Source organism: Cyrtonyx montezumae, unplaced genomic scaffold, assembly GCF_038088225.1.
Source record: "Cyrtonyx montezumae isolate F1298 unplaced genomic scaffold, pur_monq_1.0 scaffold_3, whole genome shotgun sequence".
Taxonomy (NCBI): Eukaryota; Metazoa; Chordata; class Aves; order Galliformes; family Odontophoridae; genus Cyrtonyx; species Cyrtonyx montezumae.
In genome coordinates this window covers 106,353,723-106,376,905 of record NW_027072034.1, presented here as the reverse complement: position 1 = coordinate 106,376,905, position 23,183 = coordinate 106,353,723, and the positions used below count along the sequence as shown (strand labels likewise).

The window sequence follows — 23,183 nt, the reverse complement described above, 5'->3', positions numbered from 1 at the left end:
TAAGTAAAGTCTGAGTTTCTTTTAAGATGTTTGAGAAAGCCATTCGAGTTTACTACTGATGCTGTAATAATCAGGAAAAAGAAATATAATATGCACTTATTATCCGTACTTCGCTATTTTCACTTATCAATAATTATCACTTCCTACTGCTTCATTCATTATGGAAAGCAGTGCTTCCTGTAACAATTAAGTAGAAAGGCTGATAGTTATATAAAAACTGCTGCTAACAATTAGTGTTATTTCTAGCTACAAGTTAAATTGATTTTCACATGGATCCAGGAAAGGCAGGAGATTTCAAAGCAGTATAAAACGCTTATGACAGTTATTATTATTAGAAATAATTATGAGTGAATAATCACACTGGATTTGAGGAACTACTAGCCTGAAATAATCTATACTACAGTGTTAGCAGATGAATAGTATAATATATAATTATATTTGCAGAGCAAGGCAGCTGGAAAGAAGACAAAAGTTTACCATATTGCCAAGGAGATCATGAGCTCTGAGAAAGTGTAAGTGTCAATGCTAAGCTTAACAGCTTTTCAGTTTATTTTAACTGGGCAGTTCAGATTTAACTATCTGCCTTTTCTTGCTTTTCTGATAGGTTTGTGGACGTGCTAAAGCTCTTACACATTGTAAGTATTTAAAAAATTGTTTAATCTGTTTAAATTTGATGCTTACGTTTTATTGCAGTGAATGTGATTTTTTTCCCTACAGTGTCTGCATAATTTAAAAATCCCTTTTATAAGTTTGTTTAAATAATGGATGAATATTTTGGTGGCTCATTCTGTATCTTCTTTATTAATGTATGCAGTCTTCCCGCTGAGTTGGGGAATACTGAAAATTGATATAAATCCGTTTATGTTGAGCAGCACCATATCTATAAACCAATTTCTACTATAGCAACCTAAATAGAATCTTTGGTTAAAATGATCTTTAAAGTAAAGGAGAGAGGAAGATACCAATTTGCGACTAGAAATAATAAGTAAAAATATCCATTTTTTAGATAACCTAATTAATCGGTTGTTCTCTTGCATCCATCATATGGCATATTTTTTTAGGCTGCAGCTCTTTGACAGGCACTTGCTTTCTGGTAACAGCTGTGACTGCAGTACACATGACATGATGTCCACAGCTAGGGTTAAGTATTTAGTCCTTGCTTATGCAGACCAATCATGTGTTAAACGTGCTGTGTAGAAGATGAAAAAAACAGTAAATTAATAAGCTTTAGCTTTCTCTATCTTCATTCTAAGTAATATCTATTTGTACCATTTTGTTGCTCTGTGAAGTACAAGCACAGAATTTTTTCCATGAGTGCCAGAATTAGTTCCATTTCAAACAGATGAGTTTGTCCATGTCGGTCTCTTGAGAAGCATGTTCTGTGAAACTGGGAACAAAGACTCTTATGTATAAATGTATACAGTGCCATAATATGGAGATCCTCAAGGAAACAAAAAACTTCCCACAGCACTTGCTGATTCTTCTTCTGCCTTCTGTTTTTGTAATTGATTAGTAATTGAGCTTGTTCAGGCTTGATTTTTAAGTGCTAGATTAGGCAGTTGTGGCCAACGTATAATTTATTTGTAGTAGAGAACTCAAGCATTATTTGTAGTAGAGAACTCCAGTCTAAATGCTAATTAAAGGAAGAGAATTGTTTTAATGAGTGTAGACAAGTTTTAAGCTATATGTTTTTAATTATCACATTTTTCCGGCATCAGCTTATGTCTTAAAGGTGTCTTCACTTTTCGATGTGCCAGTTCTTGAAAATCCAGCTTTGGGTAACATGTATGGTATTTACCAGATCAGGCTTCCCAGCAGAGTAGCTGGTGCCCCATGCCTGTTCATATTCAAGAGACATGTGGATAATGTCCTTGGAAGCAAAGGCTGTCCATGTAGAGGATGCAAACAGAGGAAGAATGTGAGAGAAGGAAAGGTAATAGGGAGTTAAGGAAGTTTCTGGTGTAAGTTTAAGGTTGTCCAAGCATTGTAAACATCTAGTGTTACAGGATGTTTTGCTTTGTTTTACTGGATAGCTCACATGAATCCAAAATGCTAGTTTGTAGCTGGCAAGTACCAACAGGTTAGAAATGTTTCTGTCCGCTAGCTGTAACAATCAGCATGTATTCAGCATAGCCTAACAAAGGAGACTGAGAGACTTTATGTTCAAAACCTAGGCTCTGCCCGCACTGGGCTACTTTATGCATAGTAGAGTTGGTCTTTCTTGAGTTTGTCAGATAAGTCTCTATTACACCTTCTGAACTCTCTGCTGGTGGTTCAAGTAAATACCTGAAATGTGACTCATTCCACTAGTGATGATTCTGTTCAGTCTGCATTACCAAAGCCAGTTCTGCAGACTGTGGCTCTTACTACAGCCAGGGAGCAGGACTGTTGATGCTTATAGAATTTAAAGTGGAGCCTAAAGCTATTGAGATGGTGGGATGTGATCACAAACTGGTTACAAGCACCACTGATATTTTTAGAGGGTTTTTTTTTTTCTATTATACTAATACAGTTAAGTGGTGCAGCTCTTCCAGACTATCAGGGTGCCTCTTTGGACACTGCTGTGCTTTGTGAGTATGCCTGGCTTCTTTTGCTGAAGGCAGACGACAAAGGATCTCCACAAAATGATAAATGCTGGGGGACATTTCTATACCATGAAGTAAGCCCATCACAGTGGAGATAATGTACTTTAACTAGCTTGGGACAATGATGCTTTCTCAAGTGGGTTTGCTTGAGGGAGGAATCAAACATGAGTTGCAATCTTGAATTCCTTGTACTTCCCTAATTATTTTAAGTCTGTTTTAGTGGATGAGATTCCAGTAAAATACTTAAAAACTCCAGAAAAGCAAGAGACTTAATTCAAAACATCTTACCTGTATGCATCTTTGTGAGACGGCCCATGTGTAGTTTCTAGTGCGCTGAGAAGTGTTAATTCTTCCCTAAGGGCACTCAAAGAAAAAGAAAGGAGCTGTGAGGTGGATGTGAGGAAATAGGCCATGTTTCTGGGTGTGGTGATGCAGGGCCAGTGTTATTTGTGTTTCTTTGTCATGGGATTCTTTGGGAATGCTTTGCTTTGCACAAGTGAAAGAGACCCTCAAGCCAACCCTCTCACTGTAAAGATACACTTATTGGCCTAGTTACTGTCAGCTCTCCTATCCATTTTTTTTCCTATATATGTATAAGAACAAACGTATATATATTTATATGTATGTATGTGTGTATATATATATATATGTATATGTAAAGATATGTGTGGTTTTTTTCCCTAAAACCCACTACTCTCTTTTTCTTTCTCCTTCCTTTTTAGATTTTTCCCCCTCCTGCTGTGATAAGGGTAGTGAGGTTTCTGTTCCAGCAAATAAATGTGCTTTTTCAGATGGGTCCTTCTGCTCCAAAGCTCAGTGTACGCCTTTGTGCTATGTTAGTAAAGGATAGTTTAGGCCTGCAAGCTTTTGCCTGAGCCTTTAGGTCAGTGCCTCCAACTTACATCCCAGTTCTCTCCTTATTAGGACTCTGAGAGCCAGAAGGAGGTTGTCAGGAGGCACCTGCAACTTTTCCACAGCCACAAGGTCAACCTCATACTGCAGCAGGCAGATCAGAGGTCAAACATTTTTCTATTTTCTCTTCTGGGTCCTTACAGAGGCACTTAAAAGAATGGGAAATTCTGGTTTGATATGTTTCCATTTTCTGAAGACATTTACAAAATTATATATTAAAAAAATACACATCTCTCAGCCTCCCAAGTTGTGGTTTTTTTCGTTTGTTTTTGTCAACTTCAATATTTGATTGGCCTGAGGTGAAAAGATTGATAAATTTTAGTCTTATGAAGTGCTTTAGAATTTCTGACTGAGGCATTTGACAATGAATTACAGCTGTCATTATCTTCTTGAAAAGACTGATGAAATAGTTTTGATTTTGAAGGAAACATTGGTCCATTACTCATTCTTACTTGAAGTAGCACCCTTAGAATATGTCACAGTCAAATAATTATTGTAAAAATAGATGTATTATGTTATCAAAGACTTGTAAATGATTTCACTGAGAAAAGGTGTGGAATTCCTTGTCAGCTTTCCAGAAGCAACCTCATGGATTTGTAAAATGTCATGATCCATGCTCATCCATGGTCTTTATTAACTGTAAAGTTGCAGTTAAGATTACCTAATTATATTTTGCTTGAAATAGGTATTTGTGAAATCTTCTGCAAGCTTATTCCCGGCAGCCCTGTTACAGTTGATCACAGTGCAGCAGACTAGCTGCTCCTTGGAATGTGAACAGGGAACTTCGCTCCTTCCCCCCATAGGATGTATGTGTGTGTGTTCCTTGAAAAGCATCCAAGTGCAAACATATTTTTCTCCTTAAATTAAACTGATATTTGAGCTATCTGCAGGTGTATTTAGCTGGAGTTGTACTTCAGAGGAAGAGATTATGGCTTATTTTTGCTTTGCTGATGGTATGTTCTAGGAGAGCAGATCCAAGATGAATATTGGTTGAAACCTTAGGAGTAAAATATGTGGCCAAATTTAGATCGTGTTGTTCTTTCTCTTCCTGTTAAATGTATAAGAAAGTTTAATTTCACCCATTTTGACTGGTCTTCGTTCAGATGTTACATACATGAAGGTGCATTTAATCAGTCAGCAGCTGAGTGGGAATTTAGTCCCATTAGTACATAGCTAAAAATCTACTTTTGCTCCTTCTTTGCTGAGATGTGCAGGTTGTTTGGCTTTGCACCGGGAATCCTCCAGTGGAAAGAAAGGAATTGTGACTCAGGGCCTTTGCAGAGGGGAAGTGCGTGGGCTGTGCGTACATGATTCATAATGGGGTCAGAATTACTTCAGATATCACTGCCATTTGCTTATTTAAGGAAACTGTGTTGAAGGAGGGGTTGGAGGAGAGAGGGGCAAGCAGAAACAGCAGTGCTGGCGTCCTTCTGAAATAACTGTTTAAAAAATGGAACGGCTCTAGTGGGGGTGTATACTGATAGAATAAATAAAATTCTCTGAGGTTTTTGAGTTGAAAATGTTTTATCAGGCATTAATTCAGCAGCAAGATGTATTCCCAGAAGCCTTTGAAACTGCTTGAACTAGATTTTCGTATGGACACGTACTCAGTGGGATGCTGCCTTAGTCTAGAATGAATGAGATTATTTCTGGTTTTTGAACATTGTGCTTTCCAAGGATGGTGGTGAGTGTCATCCTCTTCAAGTCTGTGGGTAAAGGCAGTTGGTCTTTGCCCAAGTAGTGGGAGGTGTCCCTGCCTATAGTGGGGGGTTGGAACAAATGATCTTAAAGGTCCCTTCTGACCCAAACCATTCTATGATTACCCCTGGACCAGAACATAATGTAGGAACTCTAATCCAGTGCTTCAGAAAGCAGTTTTCAGGAAGTCTACAACAGCCTCTCATTTTCTGAAAGGAAACAGTAAGCTGGAAAGTGTATGAATCATCCCAGTTTCAGATTCATAATCTCTTGTTCTTTGTCATACAACGTACAAAATATTTGGTCTAGTGTTACAAATGGTGTTTTTCAGTGAAATAAACACATTAATTACTAATCGTGGCAGAGAAGTTTATGAGTATTCAGAAGGCTCGTTTATAATTATTAAGCTTTTATTTAAAATTAATTGCCATGAATCGCTGCATTGCTTCCAACACAGTAATTTCTAGGACAGCTCAGGTGACTTGTCTTTGAACAGACTGAAGAAAGCAGTGCTTGCCAGCAGTGTTATATTAGTACTATATGCTAAATATCTTTGTAGTACGAATCACTTTTTGCAAGTATTTATAGATAATAGAGTGATGTGTGTACTATTTTCAACAGTGGTTCTGTTTTTATTCTGGTTTTATAAACCTGCTGCATGGATTTAATTTTGGAAGGAATTAGACACTGGTGCATTAAATTGGTATTGCTGTAATTTCTAATTTTGAAGTCGCTTGTATGTAAAAATGGAACTTTCCCATATAAAAAGAAAAAAAGAACTTGACTGAATAGCTTCTGCCATTTGGAGTAAAGTTTCAGATTTTACTTTTTAAGTTAACCTGCTTTATGTTCAGTAATTAGAACAGACCCGCAGTAGGTTCTGGTCCTTTAGATAAGAAGTTACTTTACTGGAGTACTGGAATGGCAGCTCTGCTAGCTGGAGCCCCGCTCCATTTGTCTGGCTTTCCTACCCCCTCTCCTCAGGCATGTGCTCTCTGCCTTCACCTCCCAGGTTTTATCTTGAAATGAACTTGGCATGACAGTTACTTCACACCCACTGCCAGGTTATAAATAAATCTTAATATGATTACAGTGACAAATACATTGCACTGCCTCTGAAGTGAAGACTTGATAATTCCTAAAAAGAAGGGGGAAAAAAGCGCTGAAATTTATCGCCTTTGCTGTTCATCAGTCTGGTTTGCATCATTTGAAGGCTTCACGTTATCTTTCTTCCCTCTGTTTCCTTTCTGCAGGGCTTCCTCCCTTTCCTCCATTATGGAGGAAGACGCAGGGGTGAGGCAACAAAGTTTTGGTTGGCTGTGCTCATGGCCCAGCACCATCCAAAGCCCAATGAGGCTGATAAACTTTGGATCAAGCCAATAGAGAAACCCAAACCCTCTGCATTTGGAAAACATCCTGCAGGCTCTTTGAATGCTATATCTAGAAGTTAAATAAATGCTCTTAACTACAAGTGACATTCCTGTCTTATCTACTGGTGCTTAAACCTGGCTCCCTGCTCTCCGTTTATTGTGTGGCCAGACGAAAGCTGGGCTTGTTGATTTCATTACAGACAAAACTGCTTTTCTTTTCATCGTGCAAGTAGGTTTATAATGGTTGGAGAAAATTCTTGTTCCATCCCATGGTGAAGCATATACAGTATGTTGTGTGTGCGTGGGATTTTTGGGGGGGAATATTATCATAATATGATGATGCATTTTGCATGAAGCTCTTCAGAAAGCCTCATTTGAGCTTTTGCCATTGTAATTCCATGTATCATTTCAGTGTTAAGTAATGCCCTAGGGTCAGGAAAACCCATAAGATGCAGCTGGTAGTTAACCTATGTGTCACTAGTCTGCACAGAGGATGTAAAACAGAGCATTTCCATATGAATAACGCCATCTGTTTTTTAACTCCCTTGCATTTAGTTCTCAGCCTTCCCCATCACAGCCATCACCCTGTATCTCTTTTCAGTTTCTTGTCATAACTGTGCCCTGGCGCAGCCTTTGCAACCCAGGGTCACAGAGCAAGAAGCTGTCTGGAGCTCGCTGATGTAATGAGGAGAGGCCAGGAGAAAGCTGAGACTGGAGTCTGACAAGCCCTAAATAGTGCCAGATGCTGGGCTGATGAGATAGCCAGTGAGACTTGGAGCAGTAGACCTGTGTGTGTGTGAGCCTATTTTTTCTCTTCTCTTCTCTTCTCTTCTCTTCTCTTCTCTTCTCTTCTCTTCTCTTCTCTTCTCTTCTCTTCTCTTCTCTTCTCTTCTCTTCTCTTCTCTTCTCTTCTCTTCTCTTCTCTTCTCTTCTCTTCTCTTCTCTTCTCTTCTCTTCTCTTCTCTTCTCTTCTCTTCTCTTCTCTTCTCTTCTCTTCTCTTCTCTTCTCTTCTCTTCTCTTCTCTTCTCTTCTCTTCTTCTCCTCTTTTCTCCTCTTTTCTCCTCTTTTCTCCTCTTTTCTCCTCTTTTCTCCTCTTTTCTCCTCTTTTCTCCTCTTTTCTCCTCTTTTCTCCTCTTTTCTCCTTTTCTTTTTTCAGCAAAGGGCCCTACAAAATTTTGAAATCTAGATTTTAATTCCAACAAGGGCCAATAAGCTGAGCTCAGCACTACTGAGTGCTGGTTGTAGCATAAAAATACTCCAGGATCTTTCAGCAGTTATGCAGTTTTCCTCTTCCCTGGAAATGTTTTGAAGGTAGCAATGTGGTTTTGATAATGGACAACGTTTGGAATCTCGCAGTTCCAGTGCACTGTTAAAATAGCACTTTGTTAATGTGAATTTTCCTGTAAGAGATGCTACATATAGACAGTTCTTGTGACGTGGCGTTTTTAATCCAGGCAGCACATCTTCCTAGAAGGCATTTGTAAATAACTGGCAAAAAAATGTGGGTTTAAATTATGATTTTATGATTGCATCGGCTGATATAACGTTTTTACTTTTTAACCCAAATCTTAGCAAGAGGATGCTCAAGGCTACCAACAACTTTGCAGATAGAGGTGCTTTTTCTCTCTGGTTTCCTCATGTGTAGTACCAGCACATCTCTTACGGGTGTGTTAAAAAATAATGAACTACTTCCACAGCGTATGTCCAGGAGTGAGAGAGTCAAGCTTTGGAATTAAACTGAAAGGATTAAGGCTGACCCAAGGGAGTGAGTTGAAGCTGTAGGGAAACATAACCCAGATGGCACCCTCCTCTCTTCAGTAATAGGGAGCAGGGCTTGGAATGTCTGCAGAGAAAACTCTGTTGTCTGCAGTGGTGCTTTGAAGGCTGTTGGCTCATGGTGAGGGCTTCTCTTTGTGCTCCGGCAGGATTTCCGGGACGCGGTGGCACACGCCTCTAGGCAGCTCGGGAAGCCAGTGATTGAGGACAGAATCCTGAATCAGATCCTGTACTACCTACCTCAGCTGTACGAGCTCAACCGGGACCTCCTGAGGGAGCTGGAGGAGCGACTGTCTCACTGGTGACTATCAGTGAAGAAACACCACTCCTTTGATGTTGTTAAAATTTATCTGTGGGGCTTAAATGACTCCATGTGACCACAGTCCAACTCTTGTTTGTTTTTCACATGCCTTCTGAAATGGCAGAATTGGCTTTGAAGGTACAGGGGTACCTTTCTGTTTAGCTGTTTTATTTGGCACTGAGGGGCATCCAGAAGGCATGTCAGCACATGCTTTTAGCAACCACGCTTTTTTGTTTAAAATGTAGGTTTCAGTTGAAAGTTCTTGTTTCTACGTGTGCGTGGGCATGTTAAATGGACTGACTAAATGAGGGGAACAGGAGGCTCTTCTGAAGATCGCTTTGCCTTTTAAAGTTAGTTGAGGTCTACTAACCTGACAGTGCTGATTGACAGTCCTGCTGAAGTCCATTCTCAGTTACACTCGTGGGTGGACCTAAATCAGCTAAAGAAAGCATACAGATGGAGGCAATGAAATGGGTAAAGACTGTAATCCTGTGGTATGTAGACACCATTTTAAAGCTTGAAGATTCATTTTCTTGGAAGTCCAGCTTGTACTAAGGTGTTGAAATGGTTCCAGATCATTTGGAGCAGATTGTGAATCAAGCAGTTGCGATCTAACCCCAAATTAGTGTGTAGAAATGTGCCCAGTTAGACTTTCCAGAATAGTTTTATGAGCTGAATGCCTGCCTGCTGGACTGCATGATTTTTATTCAGAAGTAAACTGGCATATCTTATTGTAAAGACAATCAATGTCTTGCTGTAAGGTTAGGATGTATACCTTTTTGTGCACTAATTGCTCTGTTCTTGTTTCTAGGCTTGAACATCAAAGAATAGCTGACATATTTGTGAAAAAGGGCCCCTACTTAAAGATGTACTCAACTTACATCAAAGAATTTGATAAAAATATTGCACTGTTAGATGAACAATGTAAGAAGAACGCAGGTTTTGCCTCGGTAGTGAAAGACTTTGAGGTACTTTAGTCTTTTTTAAGATATAGCCTATTTTGTAGCTTTTCAGCAGTTATCATTTTTATGTAAGACTTTAGAGACCATTCTCTAATTTTATTTTTTTCTTCTGCTGGGTCTTGGCTTCAGTCTTTATAGGGCGAAAGTGAAAAGAAATTCCAATTTTCTAAAGTAACTGCTTGTTTGTTGCAAATTTTCTAAAGTAACCTTGATTTTCAGACAATTCAGTACTTGCTACAAGTGGCATCAAAGGCATACTAACAAAATCACCAGTTGCTTTTTTGGGTTTTGTCTCTTGACCATACTGCAGTGATTAACTGTCTTACTTTAAGCAGGTTGATTTCTCCACGACATTACAGGGCAGTAGCTTACTCATGGAAATCGTATTTCATTTCAGTTAGAAACATAGAAAAGTGACTCTTAACAGTCTACATATTTCTAGAAGCTTTTAAACCCAGCACATGCAGCAGTCAGTTGAAAGCTGATTCATGTAATTAAAAACAATGCCAGATTCTTACATAAATTAAACCAGAAAGGAGATGTGAGCTTCCTCAGAACAAGATCCACACAACATATGAATTTACCTCAAGCTTTCCTTTGAGTAATCTCTTCTCTGTTAGTTTACAAATCATTAACAAGGCTACTTAGAGTATGCAAAGGAAGAGCTTGAGGTAGTCTGCAAGTGCAGGAAGAAGTCTTTTCAAAGACTTTGTTTTTGATAGAAGTTATTTTGAAGGCAAACTCAAGATAATTTTTTTCAAAGCATGGATCTTTTAAATGTGTGTTGTCTTTAGATGTTTGGATTAATTAAATCTCCTGGAGCGACTACTGCTTCTCTGCCTTTCTTCCTAATGGACATTTACAGTGATTACAAATTAGCATGTCTTTGCAACTACTGTTTCCTTTATTTCTGGGAAGATTCACTCCTCTCCTTTATAAGCAAACTAACCTATTTTGAATCCACAGAGTATGAATGCTTACAGATGTCTTTTAACTCATGATTAATTTTACATACTTGCTTTGTGGAGCAATGCAATACTACAGCAGTCACACCTTTAAGATCAGCTTATCTGATATTACCGGCAGCGCTTTGTAGTTAAGTTTGCTTTTGCTGGAACCCTCGACTACCTCGGAATTGTTGCTTATGTTGGGTATTTCTTTCAGATGAGCCCCCGCTGTGCTAGTCTGGCCCTCAAGCACTATCTGCTCAAGCCAGTTCAGAGGATTCCCCAGTACAGGCTCCTTTTGACAGGTATAGTCAAGCTCTTATACAGTCTTAAGAAACCAGTCTTCATGTGTTCCTGAAAATGTATGGGCTTTAATTTAAACAGCATGGGTTTAGAGGCTTTCTTTGTTAATTCTGATTTCAACAATTTTTTTTTTCCCTGTGGTAATAAAAGACAGTAATTTCCTTAGAGGGCTGGAAAGCTTCTCTTTTTATTATTTTTTTTTTAAGGAAAAAAGTAGTATGGAAAACTAGAACAAGGAGAAGGAACTGGAAGATTTGTCTGTACAACTATGAGCTTTTCCTGCACGTAGTTTCTCCATTTCTCCCTTGCCCAGGTGTTTTGTCTTTGAAAACCAAACTCCTTGAAATGCAGGAAGTGTGGTCTTGGTAAATGTTAAGTGCTCAAGACTTGTTACAGGGGCATGAGCTGGTATGGGACTAGGAAATCCGGGCTCTTGTACTCAGCTTTGGCACTAGCATGTCTGGGTGACCTTGAGGATGCAGTTCTTCATTTTCTGTAAAAGGAGTGCAGCGGTACAGGCCTCCTTTGTGAAGCATTTTGAGATGTGTTAGTTGTAAGAGGGGGATGGCTGCCGTAAGGATTTGGAAATACTTAAGGCATTGTTTTTGAAAGCTGTTGATTCTTGATGAGCTATTTAAAAATAGCCTCTGTTTATGTAGTAACTGCAAAATAAAATGCTCTATGACCCTTTGTTTGGCTCTGTAGCTGCTTGTTGGCATTTCCCCAGTAAGTACTTGTACTAGTGATGCAGTGGGAGATACAAACATCAGTGTCATGGAGAAGTTACTGAGTTATGGACCTGGACTGTTTTCTTTTTAATTGTCTCACGAAAGTCACAGGTGGAAAAAAAAAGGGTTAAAAGCCTTTATCAAATGCACTACTTTGTGGGGGAAAATATGAGTGCCTTTTAATTGATAAAATTAAACCACAAGAAGGTATTAGAGGAGTTGCTTTATTTTAAAGACACTGGCTCAAGGCATTGTGTAGGCTTGTTATATATTCCTAAATCAGTGGAGATGCCATGGATAAGTTCAAAGGTTTCCAATAAAAAGACAGAACAGGGGGCAATTCCTTTGTCAATATACATAGCAAAGCAAGAGATGTCAGTGATGAATGGCACTGAAACACTGCTACTACAAAGTAGAAGGAGAGTTCTTTGTAACTATTAATTGTCATTGTGGCAGGGAGCAGCTGTTTTAGGCAAGACCTGAAAATCTAATCCTGTGTTGATGGGCGTTATGTGGAAGTCTACAGTTCTGCAGACCTAGCTGTGGCCACCCAGCTTTAAAATATCTGTGAATACACGTGCTATTTACATGAATTGGATTGCAGTACTGGTTACTGCTTTAGAAAAATAAATTTCTTGTGTCCTATGGGAGGAATGAAAGAGCTCAGACTAAGAAATAAATCACGCTGTGGCAGGGAGCTTTTGCTTTGGATCTCCTCCATTTTTGCTTTGTTCAATTATTCATGCCATTTCACACTGTCTTCTGTGTTCCTTGAGATTCTCGTTCTCCTGTATCTCAGTGGATGACTTCTCCACATTGTTACCTTCTATCAGTTCTGCATAATATTGACTAATCTCTGTACAAAGACTTTGGAGGATATACCAAGCATTTGGCTCTGCCGTTGGAGATGAGCAAAAGTTGCAGCGATGCAGCAGCAGCCCCAGACAAAGACAATGGGCATCTGTGTGTGGCTGAGGAGGGGGCAGTGGCTTAGAGTAGAGGAGAAAAAACAATCCAGGAAATGAAGCTGCGAGGCCTAAGTCAGCAGGGATTTCTTCCTATTTAGATGCTCTGTGTCGGTGGGACTGCTTTGTACTAGTAACCTGCTGCTACAAGATTGTTGCTGTGCTTTGAAGTGTAGCTGCTTTTGTGCTAACAAAAGGAGGAGCAGGTGGACTTAAAAATCAGGCAAGGAGAGGCACAGCTCATCTGTACTTCTATTTAATTATACAGCTTCTCCATCCCCCCATGGAAATTTCTGCTTTTGCACATAACCCTGAGCTCTATATAGCAAATATTAAGTGGGTTGTTGGGGAGGTTAATTAGAGACCTCATATTTTTACCAGAAACAAATAAAGGTGAGGTGAATCTCTCCTCTTGAAAATCTAGTTTGAGTAGAAGATTTGAGACTTGTACAATATGAGCAAGTGCTTCACTGTCATATGATAAGCTTCTCTCCTCTTTGTCACAACTCAAAGTTTGTAGAGACAGAGATGGTGTCCCTTATTATCCTCAGCTGAGGTCTAGTGGTGGGAGGCTGAGGGGGATTGAAAAATATGCTTTTGAGCACACTGCTCCTTCGCAGCTCAGAAATAGAGTTCTCAGACTTGAGGCCAATTCCATTTTGAGAATGATTGCTTTGAATTTAACGTAATGAAATTGGACAATTTGAGACACGAAGTAGTTAATGAAGCAGAAGATAATTTTTATCAAGAGTAGAAGCTGCTGCCCTCCTAGCATGAAAGGAAAGCGAGTTGCTGGCTGCTGTCAGGTGGATGGAAGGCATAAGAACGTTTTGTCATAAACCAGTGCTTGTGTGTTGATTTTTGTTGTGTCTGTGGGTATCTAGCAAAGTTATGAATGTTAATTTCTGTGTTTACCTTTATGTTTAAGGTCTGCCTTGAGAAAGAAGTCAGACAAAAATTAGTATGTTTTCTATTAAAAAGCCTTTCTCTGGTAGTGTGGTTATTTTGTCCTTCTTGAAGTGGTTTGTGAGAATTAATGCTGCATGCATCTCATTTACAGGAAGTCACTTATTCTACTGCATGAAATGCAGTATTTGGGTAACCAGGGATTTTGGATGGGTTTTCTGTTGTCGTGGAGATGTATTGATGTGATTTGTTTTGTTAGGATGGCCTGTTTGCCGTGTTGCCATCAATGGGAAGCTTGCATTGTCATGCAGCTGGGAGGCTGCTATCAGTTGCGAAACAGATTGCTCCTTGTTGAGGTGTTAGTCAGACCTTTGTGCCATATACAATGCTGCAGTTCTCTTTCAGTGCTCTGTAATTAAAAAAAAAAATCTTTCCACTTAATTTCCCGCATAGTCTCAACTTCTGTTTTATTGTTCCACCACTTATACTGTTTTTTATTTCCGGATCATCCTTTAGTTCTGTGTTATACTAAAGCAGGTCCGTTCTTGCTGTCAGATTTGCCTTAGGCATATACTGATTATCTCCTTTCTGTTTAAACCAACAGAAGGAAACCCCAGTGCTGAGGGTATGACGCTGTTGATAGTTGTAATATTATTAATATGGTCCATATTTTATTCTGCATTTGTTGAAAGCTGTCTGTAATATATATGCATTACATTTTTTCTCCCAGAAACCAGTGTGTCATGTAGAATAACTCTGAGTAAAATGTCTGAACGTCTGAAGTACATTTCAGAGGGGAAAAAATTTGGCAAAGACCGCAGATACCATTCCACCTTAGTATTTGACTTCTGTATTTATTTTATCTAGGAATGTTTTTGCTAAATCGTTACTGTAATGCTGTTCATGTCTGTGAAACACTCTTGTTTGTAGAGAGTAAGGCTGTACCTCCAGACTGCACAGAATTTCCAGTGCATATGTACAGAAACTAAAATAGTCTATTGCATTGCTTCTCTAAAGCTGAGTTTTAGCTATTCACTTGCCAGATACACATAAAGAGATCTAAATCACATATTTACCGTTTCCAGGATGTTAAAGCTACAAGTTTTTTGTCTGTTCCCATCTTGTAGTGCAAGATCTGTCTTCCTTTTTAAATACAGAATTTGAAGTGGTTGCAATTATGTTAAAATCTCTCTTTAATGTTCCCTCTGTCATCTGTGGATATTGTTTAAAGTGCTAATATACATACCCTACAAAACAAAACCCCACAAAAGGAACGGGGTGAAGTGTTGTTCTTTGGGGGGAATATGTCATAATGCATGAATATGCCAAAAAGCAATTAGCTCCCATGTTGGGTCTCTGGTTTTAAGTTTCCAGTGCAGTTACTTTGAATATTAAATTGGATGTTTCCATGTACTAGAAAGTGCCAGTGGAGCATTTGCAGATCAGTGAATTATACCCACCTGACCTCTTGTTCCCAGTCCTCAGAGAAGTGATTCTGGCTGGCAGCTTTAAGAAGCTGTAGTTTCTGTGTATAAGCTGTAGGAGCTCGTACTTTTATGCTGGGAGTTGTCTGCTGGAGTCCTTTGTTTTGGCTGTGGTGGAGGCTGAGTTGCAATAAAACTTTAACCTGTTTCTTTATGGAGGGTTCCCATAATGCTGGCTCAGCCTGGGCAGTAATGCACATCTCTTGTGACAATGACACTGAGGCAGGAGAGGGCAGCTGTTCTGTGTGTGAAGTGGGTTCCTGCAGGAGCCAAGTTAAAAACCATGTGAACTACTCTCAGTTCCTTGTAAAATACCTCCTGTTGGTTTTCAGTTGTACACTGGTTTCTTACAAACACAACCCAAGCTGAGACAAGGTGAACTCATTTTTAGTGGAACATGTGTACCTAAATATTGCGCTTGAAGGTCTGGTAGCTGCTACAGCAAGAGATGGGGAGCCATGTGAAGGATGTAGTATTATGGAGCTGGAAAAATTTGTTACCACATCAGGCTCATGTTAAAATCAGGTGTTGGCCATTCCCTGATAAGGATCAGCCAGAACTTGAAGTGGAGCAGCAGGCTGTGGGTGTTCCCAGGCCCAGCCAGACCTCCCAGCGCTCCCACTCCCAGCTCACCCATAGCTGTCCCCAGCAAGGCCCCGCTCCTTCATCCCAACCTGCTCGTCATGCTTCTCTTGGATCCTCCCTTAGGTCTTTGCCAAAAAATAAAGCTTCAGTGCCAAATGTTTTTCTTCCTGTAGTCTTGTTTTTCTCAAAGCTTTCATTAACTGACAAGATTTTTCACTCTTCATGGTGTTTCTACTGCAGAAACACATTTCATAATTCCCTTATTTTGCATAAGGAAACCATTACAATATTCTGAGTGCTCTCTGAGGGCATGCATGAAGCAAGACGTCCTATGAAGGCAGGAACAATTGGCTCCTGATCCTTCTTGAGTGAATGTGGGTAGGGCATACATCTGGGAGCTGAATTCTTTCACTCCTTCATGAAACTTGTACAGCTGCTGAGCTGAAATTGAACATTTCCTAGATCACATACAATCAATTTTCTCTAAATCAGTCGGAATCTGAGTACCTCATTTAAAGGACAATTATGAATTAGTATTTGTTGATATTATCAATCTAACATCTGTATTCCCTTGGAAGTTCCTTTTTTGTTTCTTTCAAATTTATGTAGTTCTGAGCTGTCCTGAGGCTGTGTGGTCATCTTGGAGAGGATATCGTACTTTCTGGTGAACTGGACACAGGACCAGGGAGTAGAATCTCAAGAGGGATGTTTTCTCATGTAATCAGACATTTGGAGTTAATTTTATCTGAGTATAATAGACAGAAAAACTACCAAGTCTCGAGTGTAATGAGGGTGCCATCTTGTGGTTGAGGAACTAAATTTAGAATTGAAAACCAGCAATTCCTGCACGAATACCTGAGGTGGCTTATAATTATTTTTTTTTAATGGTAAAATATTGATCATAATCAGATTTGCTGTCTTGGGTTCCTTTTTTCTCAGCTCCTGTAGACAAGTTAAGGCTGAGACAATTATCTATAATCTTCAGACTTTCTTGTGTCATCTTAAATGTAAATAATTGCGAGTATGTACTTGTCTTCCACTTGCTTGTTTTGTTCCAGAATAATACTTACAACATAGACCTTCCCTTTAGGGAAGGTCAATGCTTCTGGAGTATTCTCTTCCCTGAGCAAGATACCATTATATACTTCCACTGTGGAAATGCTGGTTTTCCTTATGTTGTTACCTGGACAAATTTAAAAGGTTATGTAGTAATAGACCTTTGTGGCATATTGGTGCCTGAAAAGCAGGTTGCTAGGAAAATGTTGGGTTTTACTGCTTTCTAATGCTGTTTATTTCTTTAATAAAAGTGCCTCTGCTATTTTTTCTTCATACAGATTATTTAAAAAACCTTTTAGAAGAATCTGCAGATTATAGGGATACTCAAGGTAAATGTCTCTTCATTCTAAATAAATAACAGCTCATGTAAATATAACGAAGTTTCTAAATTTTAAACGCATGCAGAATGCTAAGCCAGTAAGTAGAAATGTTCTCTGTTTAGTTCTGAGTTTCTCAGAAGAGACTCTGAAAGATTGCAAAGTTACGTTTAAAATATTTGGAACTTACAGTGGTAACAGCTTAACCCTGATTTTAAACTAAGAAACCAAAGTGATGATCCCCAAATAGCTTAAGCAGGAATTTTGGGCAGTGCTACTGCTGGCAGTCCTTGAATCCCTTGACGTTTAGTGACAGGCAGCCTGGTCCCCCAGCTGCTCTCCCTGGACAGATCAGCCTTTTAGCTTGAGGAGATCTCCAGTTTGACTTGTTGCAAGTTGCACAAACACTTTTGCTTGCATGTTAGGGGGAGTAGTGTTAGGAGAAAACAAGAAGGAATAGCTGATGGGGCAGTTCTATATGTTTTATGCTAATTCAGGGTTAAGCTGGTTTTAACTTGACTGTAGCAATGCAGTGTGCATTCATACTGCTTTCCTTCTGCCTTGTGTGCTGCTCAGCAGTACTAGAAGTGCTTCTAGTCAGTGTTTCTATTTCATTTGCATGAGCTCCTACCATTTATTTTGTTCTCTTTGATGACATTTGTGCAAGCCCATTATCTTCAGGAGGGCTGCTCAGATGTAGCTGGTGGGAATGCATTAAATGAGTACCTTTGGATGTGCTGAGCCAAGTTTGCTTTCTTACAGCTGTCTCCTGTTATAGTGCCATAAAATTTATGAATATGTATAATTCTTAGGACATTTAGATATATTTATTTGACTGTGTTGAAAACATAATCCCAAAAATGTTTTAAATTACTCTTTATGAATCAGAAAAGTTTGCCTCGCACTTCTTATAGTTGTGAACAAACTGATGCTTGCACTGTGGTAAGCAGCACCACTTAAAAGAAGTATGTTTTATGTTATAATTATGTTTAAGAATTATGTTTCTAATAATATTTATGTATTTTCTTGTGATTTCTCCAGATTCTGTGTTTTTGTTTTTCTTTTCTTTAATAATAGTACTCTCCACAGTATTTTTATTGTGCTGCATGTGCTGAAGACAAAAGCAGAAACTTAGTTGTAACAATGATAATGTTATGTATTAGATGTGTTTGATAGTCAGTCTTTGAAACTGACTGAGGAAAGAGAATCTAATCCCTACTAGGAAAATCTTTCTTGTGATAATCAAGTTCCCTTTGACTTTTATTGTGATTACCAAGTTCCTTTTGACTTTGCTTTGTTATTTAATTCATTTTAGGGGAAAAAAACAAAACAAAATAGACAGAAGTTTGGATATGATTAGCATTTTTGTGAAAAACAACACAATTCTTCCCGATGACCTTTGTTTGAATACCTTACTCCAGCTAAGTGATGTAGGAAGTTGAATGTTCTTCCAAAAAGCAGTTTGTCTGGGGACTTGTTGATACTATAGATTATTTTGTTTTGTTGTTTAGATTTGTTTAGAGTCTTGGCTCTGTAAGTAGCCCTGAGATCTTGGAAGTTTCTCTTAACTGCATACGAGTTACTCAGAAAGTGCTAAATTGACCTTTTATCAGTGCAGTTGTGCTAGCTTTCAATTATATGAGGTTTATTTTTCCTACACAAATCAATTGCAGGTTTTTGGATAAGATCTTTATATGGGTTCTGTGTAATACACAGACTTGCTATTCAATAATTTAAATAATTATTTTATATAACCCCTTTTTGCAGTTACACCTAAGTGTGTATTTCAGCAGAGTTGCTAGTTATTAAATATCAATACTTAATAAAATCCCTCTTGTAAACAGCTTTTATTAGCTATAGGAAACGATTGACATTGTGACAGCTGAAGCAATAATATGGTTGGGCACACCTGTTAAACCATGATGCAAAGCCTCTGGGATCCATGAGAAGTGCTCTTGAATGAAGTGGCTGTTCAGTCAGGTCCTTGAATCTTGCCACAATGTAAAAGGATAATATTTTTAGGGACACGGTTAGTGGACATGGTGCTGATGAGTTGACAGTTGGACTAGATGACCTTAGAAGTCTTTTCCAACCTTAATGATTCTATGATTTTTACCTGGGCTTTCCATAACACTGGTCTATATAAAACATTGTTTCTTCACTCTTCAGATGCTCTAGCTGTTGTCATAGAAGTCGCAAACCACGCCAATGACATCATGAAGCAGGGAGTAAGTATTTTGACTTAGGAAGTTGGCTGATTAAAGCCTTTTCTGTTATTTAAAAAGAAAAAAACAAAAACTCATGGATGCAAAAGCACTTACCTTTTTGCCTTTTTTTCTCCTGTAGGATAATTTTCAGAAACTCATGCAGATTCAGTACAGTCTAAATGGACACCATGAGATTGTACAGCCAGGAAGGGTAGGTCCTCCAGGTGGTATTCAAACAATCATAACAGAAGTATAGCACAGGTGACATACAAGCACAGTACTGAAGCTGATACATATGGAGGAGAGAAATGATCCATCACTTAATTATTTGGTGCTGACAGTCAAATAAATTCTACTTCCCTATATGTATAAGTATTTTCTTAAAAAAAAAAAAACAACAACATTTATCTGATGAAAACTTCAAAATTTTTAGAATATGATTCTCTGCCTAATATTGCAGCAGTATTTTTCCTCAATCTTAACCTTTTATTTGTCATATGCCTTGAAAAACTGAGTTTTGAATTGCTTGTTTTAACTTGTTAGATATTTCTGAAAGAAGGAACGCTGATGAAGCTATCTCGGAAGGTCATGCAGCCACGAATGTTTTTTCTGGTAAGATGGTGTGTATATTGCTGTGTGCCCAATGTCAGTGTAATTTTGAGTGGTTGAAATGCTGCACCACAAATGTGGAGAAGTAAGTTCAGGGAGGGGAAAAAATGACCATTTGTCGTTGCTATAATTGCTCAGTCTGGTTTAGAGAGATCATCTGCTGCCTGTGCAGTAACATTTTAATAGAAGACAATTTCTCAATAAAAAGCACTGCTCTGAAAAGTGCTTGTTTAAAATTGGAGCAGTTTTATGAGAAGACATGATCTGAAACTCTTAAACAGTTACTCGATTCCACTTGTACCAGACTGTAAAACCTACAGCTCAGCTGCTGCTACCATACCCTTTCCTCCCTCCTCCTCTCCTCCACTTGCTTCCCAAGTGGAGTGCTGAGCTGGAAGTGAAGTGCTGGCTTCTCTTCCTGTCCTGCTGCTGTTTTGTTTTGGACCTTTATTGCGTCTCTGAACTTTCTGTTTCCAGTTGAATCTTTTGTTTCTCTCCTCTATTTAGACACTATATCAAACTATTGTTACATGTAGTTTGTGACTTTATTGGCCCAAGGTCTTGCCTGAAATCTCACTTCGGTTACTGCAGAACAAATACTTCCCTAGGTGGTCATGAAGTTTTGCATTCTGAGCTTGGAAGTGCCTATTATATATTATGTAGATGACTTTGTAGCACACAGAGGACTGATGTATTAAACAGTGATTTTCACTGATCATGTTATATAGGCTCTTGAAACCTTTGGTTACGTTGTGAAGCGTTTCATAGTAAAAACTCTTGAGGCAGTTCAGACTCCTGATCTGTGTTTATATTTAGCAAATAAAGCCTGGACCCATGTGTTGGACAACACAGGAAATAAAACATCTAACAGCTGAGCAGTAGGTGTATCAAATGAAGCCAAGTCTGGTAGAATATCAGCTAAACAGCGGATTCACATTTAAACTGGTAAAATTTGTAGGGACAAACTTGTCCATATAATCATAAATTGGCAGTCTTAATTCTGCCACCTCCTTGTTTCTGGAGTTTCTTACATTGCTTCAAGGGTTAATTCTTTTATCCTTTTAAAGTAGTTTGTTATGCAGTGCAGTTGTGTACATAATAAACATTTCTGTTCTTTATAATAAACAGCCTGTTCTTTGACATCTGTGCACTGTTAACTCATTGCCAAATGTATATTTACACAAGGAAGGCTATAAATAGACACCTATTGTTATCTGAATTTATGTAAGAAAAAGCTTCTTGGGTTCTAAGATGTAGAAGATGCCCTGTTGGACAACTGAATTTAGTGCTTTGTACTTTCTGTAAAATGCATCTGAAATTATCAGTCTCTAAACAGTCTTTGGTCATTAATGAGTATTGCTTCATTTACAGTTTAATGATGCCCTCTTGTATACTACTCCAGTTCAGTCAGGGATGTACAAACTCAACAACATGCTGTCATTGGCTGGGATGAAGGTAAGTCATTTGCTAAAATAAGTCTTTCTCAAAATGAATCTAAACTCAGGTCTTCAAATCTTCAAACGACAGCTATATTTATTGTTAGAAAGAGATATTAAAGATGCTTGTATCACAGAGCTGTTCTACAGGCATAAAGTTTCTTGCATAATACTCTGTTGGAATACTGTCTTAAAAAACTGTGTTGTCACAGGATCATCTTAGCTGCATTTCATCCAGTGCTGGCCTACACAGATGTAGTCTGCCTAATTCTTTTTTTTGTATTATATTCTGTTTAAATTGCCTGTCTTTTGCTTTGCAAATGCTTTTCCTTGATGACACCCAGAGATTAGGTACCTTTGCCTGAAAACATTCTGATGGTCAAATCTCCATGGTTTATAGAGATCTGCTAACTTGGGGGGAAGATTTGGCTTTTGTTTCTGAGTCTTTGTGGAAAGCATCAAAGTTAAGCCCCAAATCCCTGTAGGTAGTGGCAAAGAACATGTATGCCAGATATTGACATGGTCTCTGGCATGGCAGTGGGAATAACAAGCCATCACCACAGGAATCAAGTGTCTCATCTCTGATTCTGTCAGAAACAAGCACCGAGTCCAGCCAGAACACAAATCTGGCTCCCAGGCCTGAACTTTAACAGGCAGAGCTGCAGCCTCTCTTCTGCCAGCAGATGTCTTGTCCTTCTGGCTCAGAAACACTCCTAACTTTCAAAATTTTGTGTTTGAAACTTGGTATCTCAGAAGAATCACCAGAGATCCAGCCCAAGGGGATGTGGGACAGATGCTGACCTGGAGCACACCACTGGCCTGTGTTTTGTCCTGCAGTGTGCTTTTTTGCATAGTTGCAGGAGAAGTTGGGAATACTGAAGCACAGCGGGAGGTGTCTGGGATCCCCTCAACTTCATTCCTGTGTACATCTCAAGTGTTCCTATGGTGCCACAGTGAAATAAAATGGTGGACTCTGTAATTTTACTGCATCTTGGCACTAAGGATCTTGTGCAATCTCATTCCTATGAGATCTGCCCCTTCTGTGGTAAAAATATGAGACTTTGCAATAAATAAAAATAATGCAGCATGGAAGTACCACATCAGTTTGAATGTAAACTTTTCTCTCTCAATTGAAGGTTAAAAAGCCATCCCAGGAAGCCTATCAGAATGAACTGAACATAGAAAGTGTAGAGAGATCCTTCATTCTTTCAGCAAGGTGAGTCTCACAAATCCATAATGATTTTAAAATGTGATTTCAAGTCTCAGAAGCTTTTTACCTAAGCTCTTTACAGCTTGTTTTGCACTTACATAATGAGAAGTTACTGCTGGCTAGAACACTAGCTTTTTACCTAAGCTCTTTACAGCTTGTTTTGCACTTACATAATGAGAAGTTACTGCTGGCTAGAACACCAGCCAACACTGCAGTGGAATAGAGGGACCAACAGATGGAATTCTAGAATTAAAGTGGGCTTCATTCTCATTTGCTTTTGTTCACAATTAAATACTGATTTTGAATATTTAGTCTTTTTTTAATGGGCTGTCAGATAGGAAACCTACTTGTATATCATCTGTTTTGTGGATGCCACATGAATTTGTAGGCTGTGATACGGACTGCTCTGACCTGTAAGGAGGATTCTCTGTTATAAAGTAATAGATGGAATCACAAAAACTGTAATCAGTGTGGCTGCCATTTGAACAATTTGGGCTTAATTCTCTGCAGCTACTAGGGTTTCTGCTGTCCTCAAGAGAGCTAAGTACTAATCAAGTTGAACAGAACTCTTTGATTTTTCTTCCTTTTCAACTTTGCTGCACATTCAGAAACTTTTAAGTAAATAGAAAAATTATTGTCTCGCTGCATTTCTTTGTGATGAAAAAGAATTAAAATTCACTTCAGTTAATGTTAGGCTTTGCTTTTTTGTATTGTTTTTTTCTTCCAGAGTTACTGATATTCTGGCTCAGTGCATTAGCAGGACAGGATATGAGACATAACAATACACTTTGACATTTCTGTTAACTGATAAAAATTGTAAGGCAT

The 23,183-nt window shown here is 38.7% G+C and overlaps 1 protein-coding gene across 1 annotated transcript in view; it reads left to right on the top strand.

Moving 5' to 3' along the window:
* Window positions 1-23,183, top strand: part of FGD6 (FYVE, RhoGEF and PH domain containing 6) — a 64,803-nt gene that overhangs the window by 29,839 nt on the left and 11,781 nt on the right. The window contains exons 4-14 of the mRNA XM_065742662.1: window positions 445-512; window positions 605-635; window positions 8,492-8,643; window positions 9,455-9,611; window positions 10,770-10,857; window positions 16,858-16,908; window positions 19,066-19,124; window positions 19,243-19,314; window positions 19,647-19,715; window positions 21,084-21,167; window positions 22,285-22,364. Of these exons, the coding sequence (XP_065598734.1) occupies window positions 445-512; window positions 605-635; window positions 8,492-8,643; window positions 9,455-9,611; window positions 10,770-10,857; window positions 16,858-16,908; window positions 19,066-19,124; window positions 19,243-19,314; window positions 19,647-19,715; window positions 21,084-21,167; window positions 22,285-22,364 (911 nt within the window). The remainder of the gene's footprint in view (window positions 1-444; window positions 513-604; window positions 636-8,491; window positions 8,644-9,454; window positions 9,612-10,769; window positions 10,858-16,857; window positions 16,909-19,065; window positions 19,125-19,242; window positions 19,315-19,646; window positions 19,716-21,083; window positions 21,168-22,284; window positions 22,365-23,183) is intronic.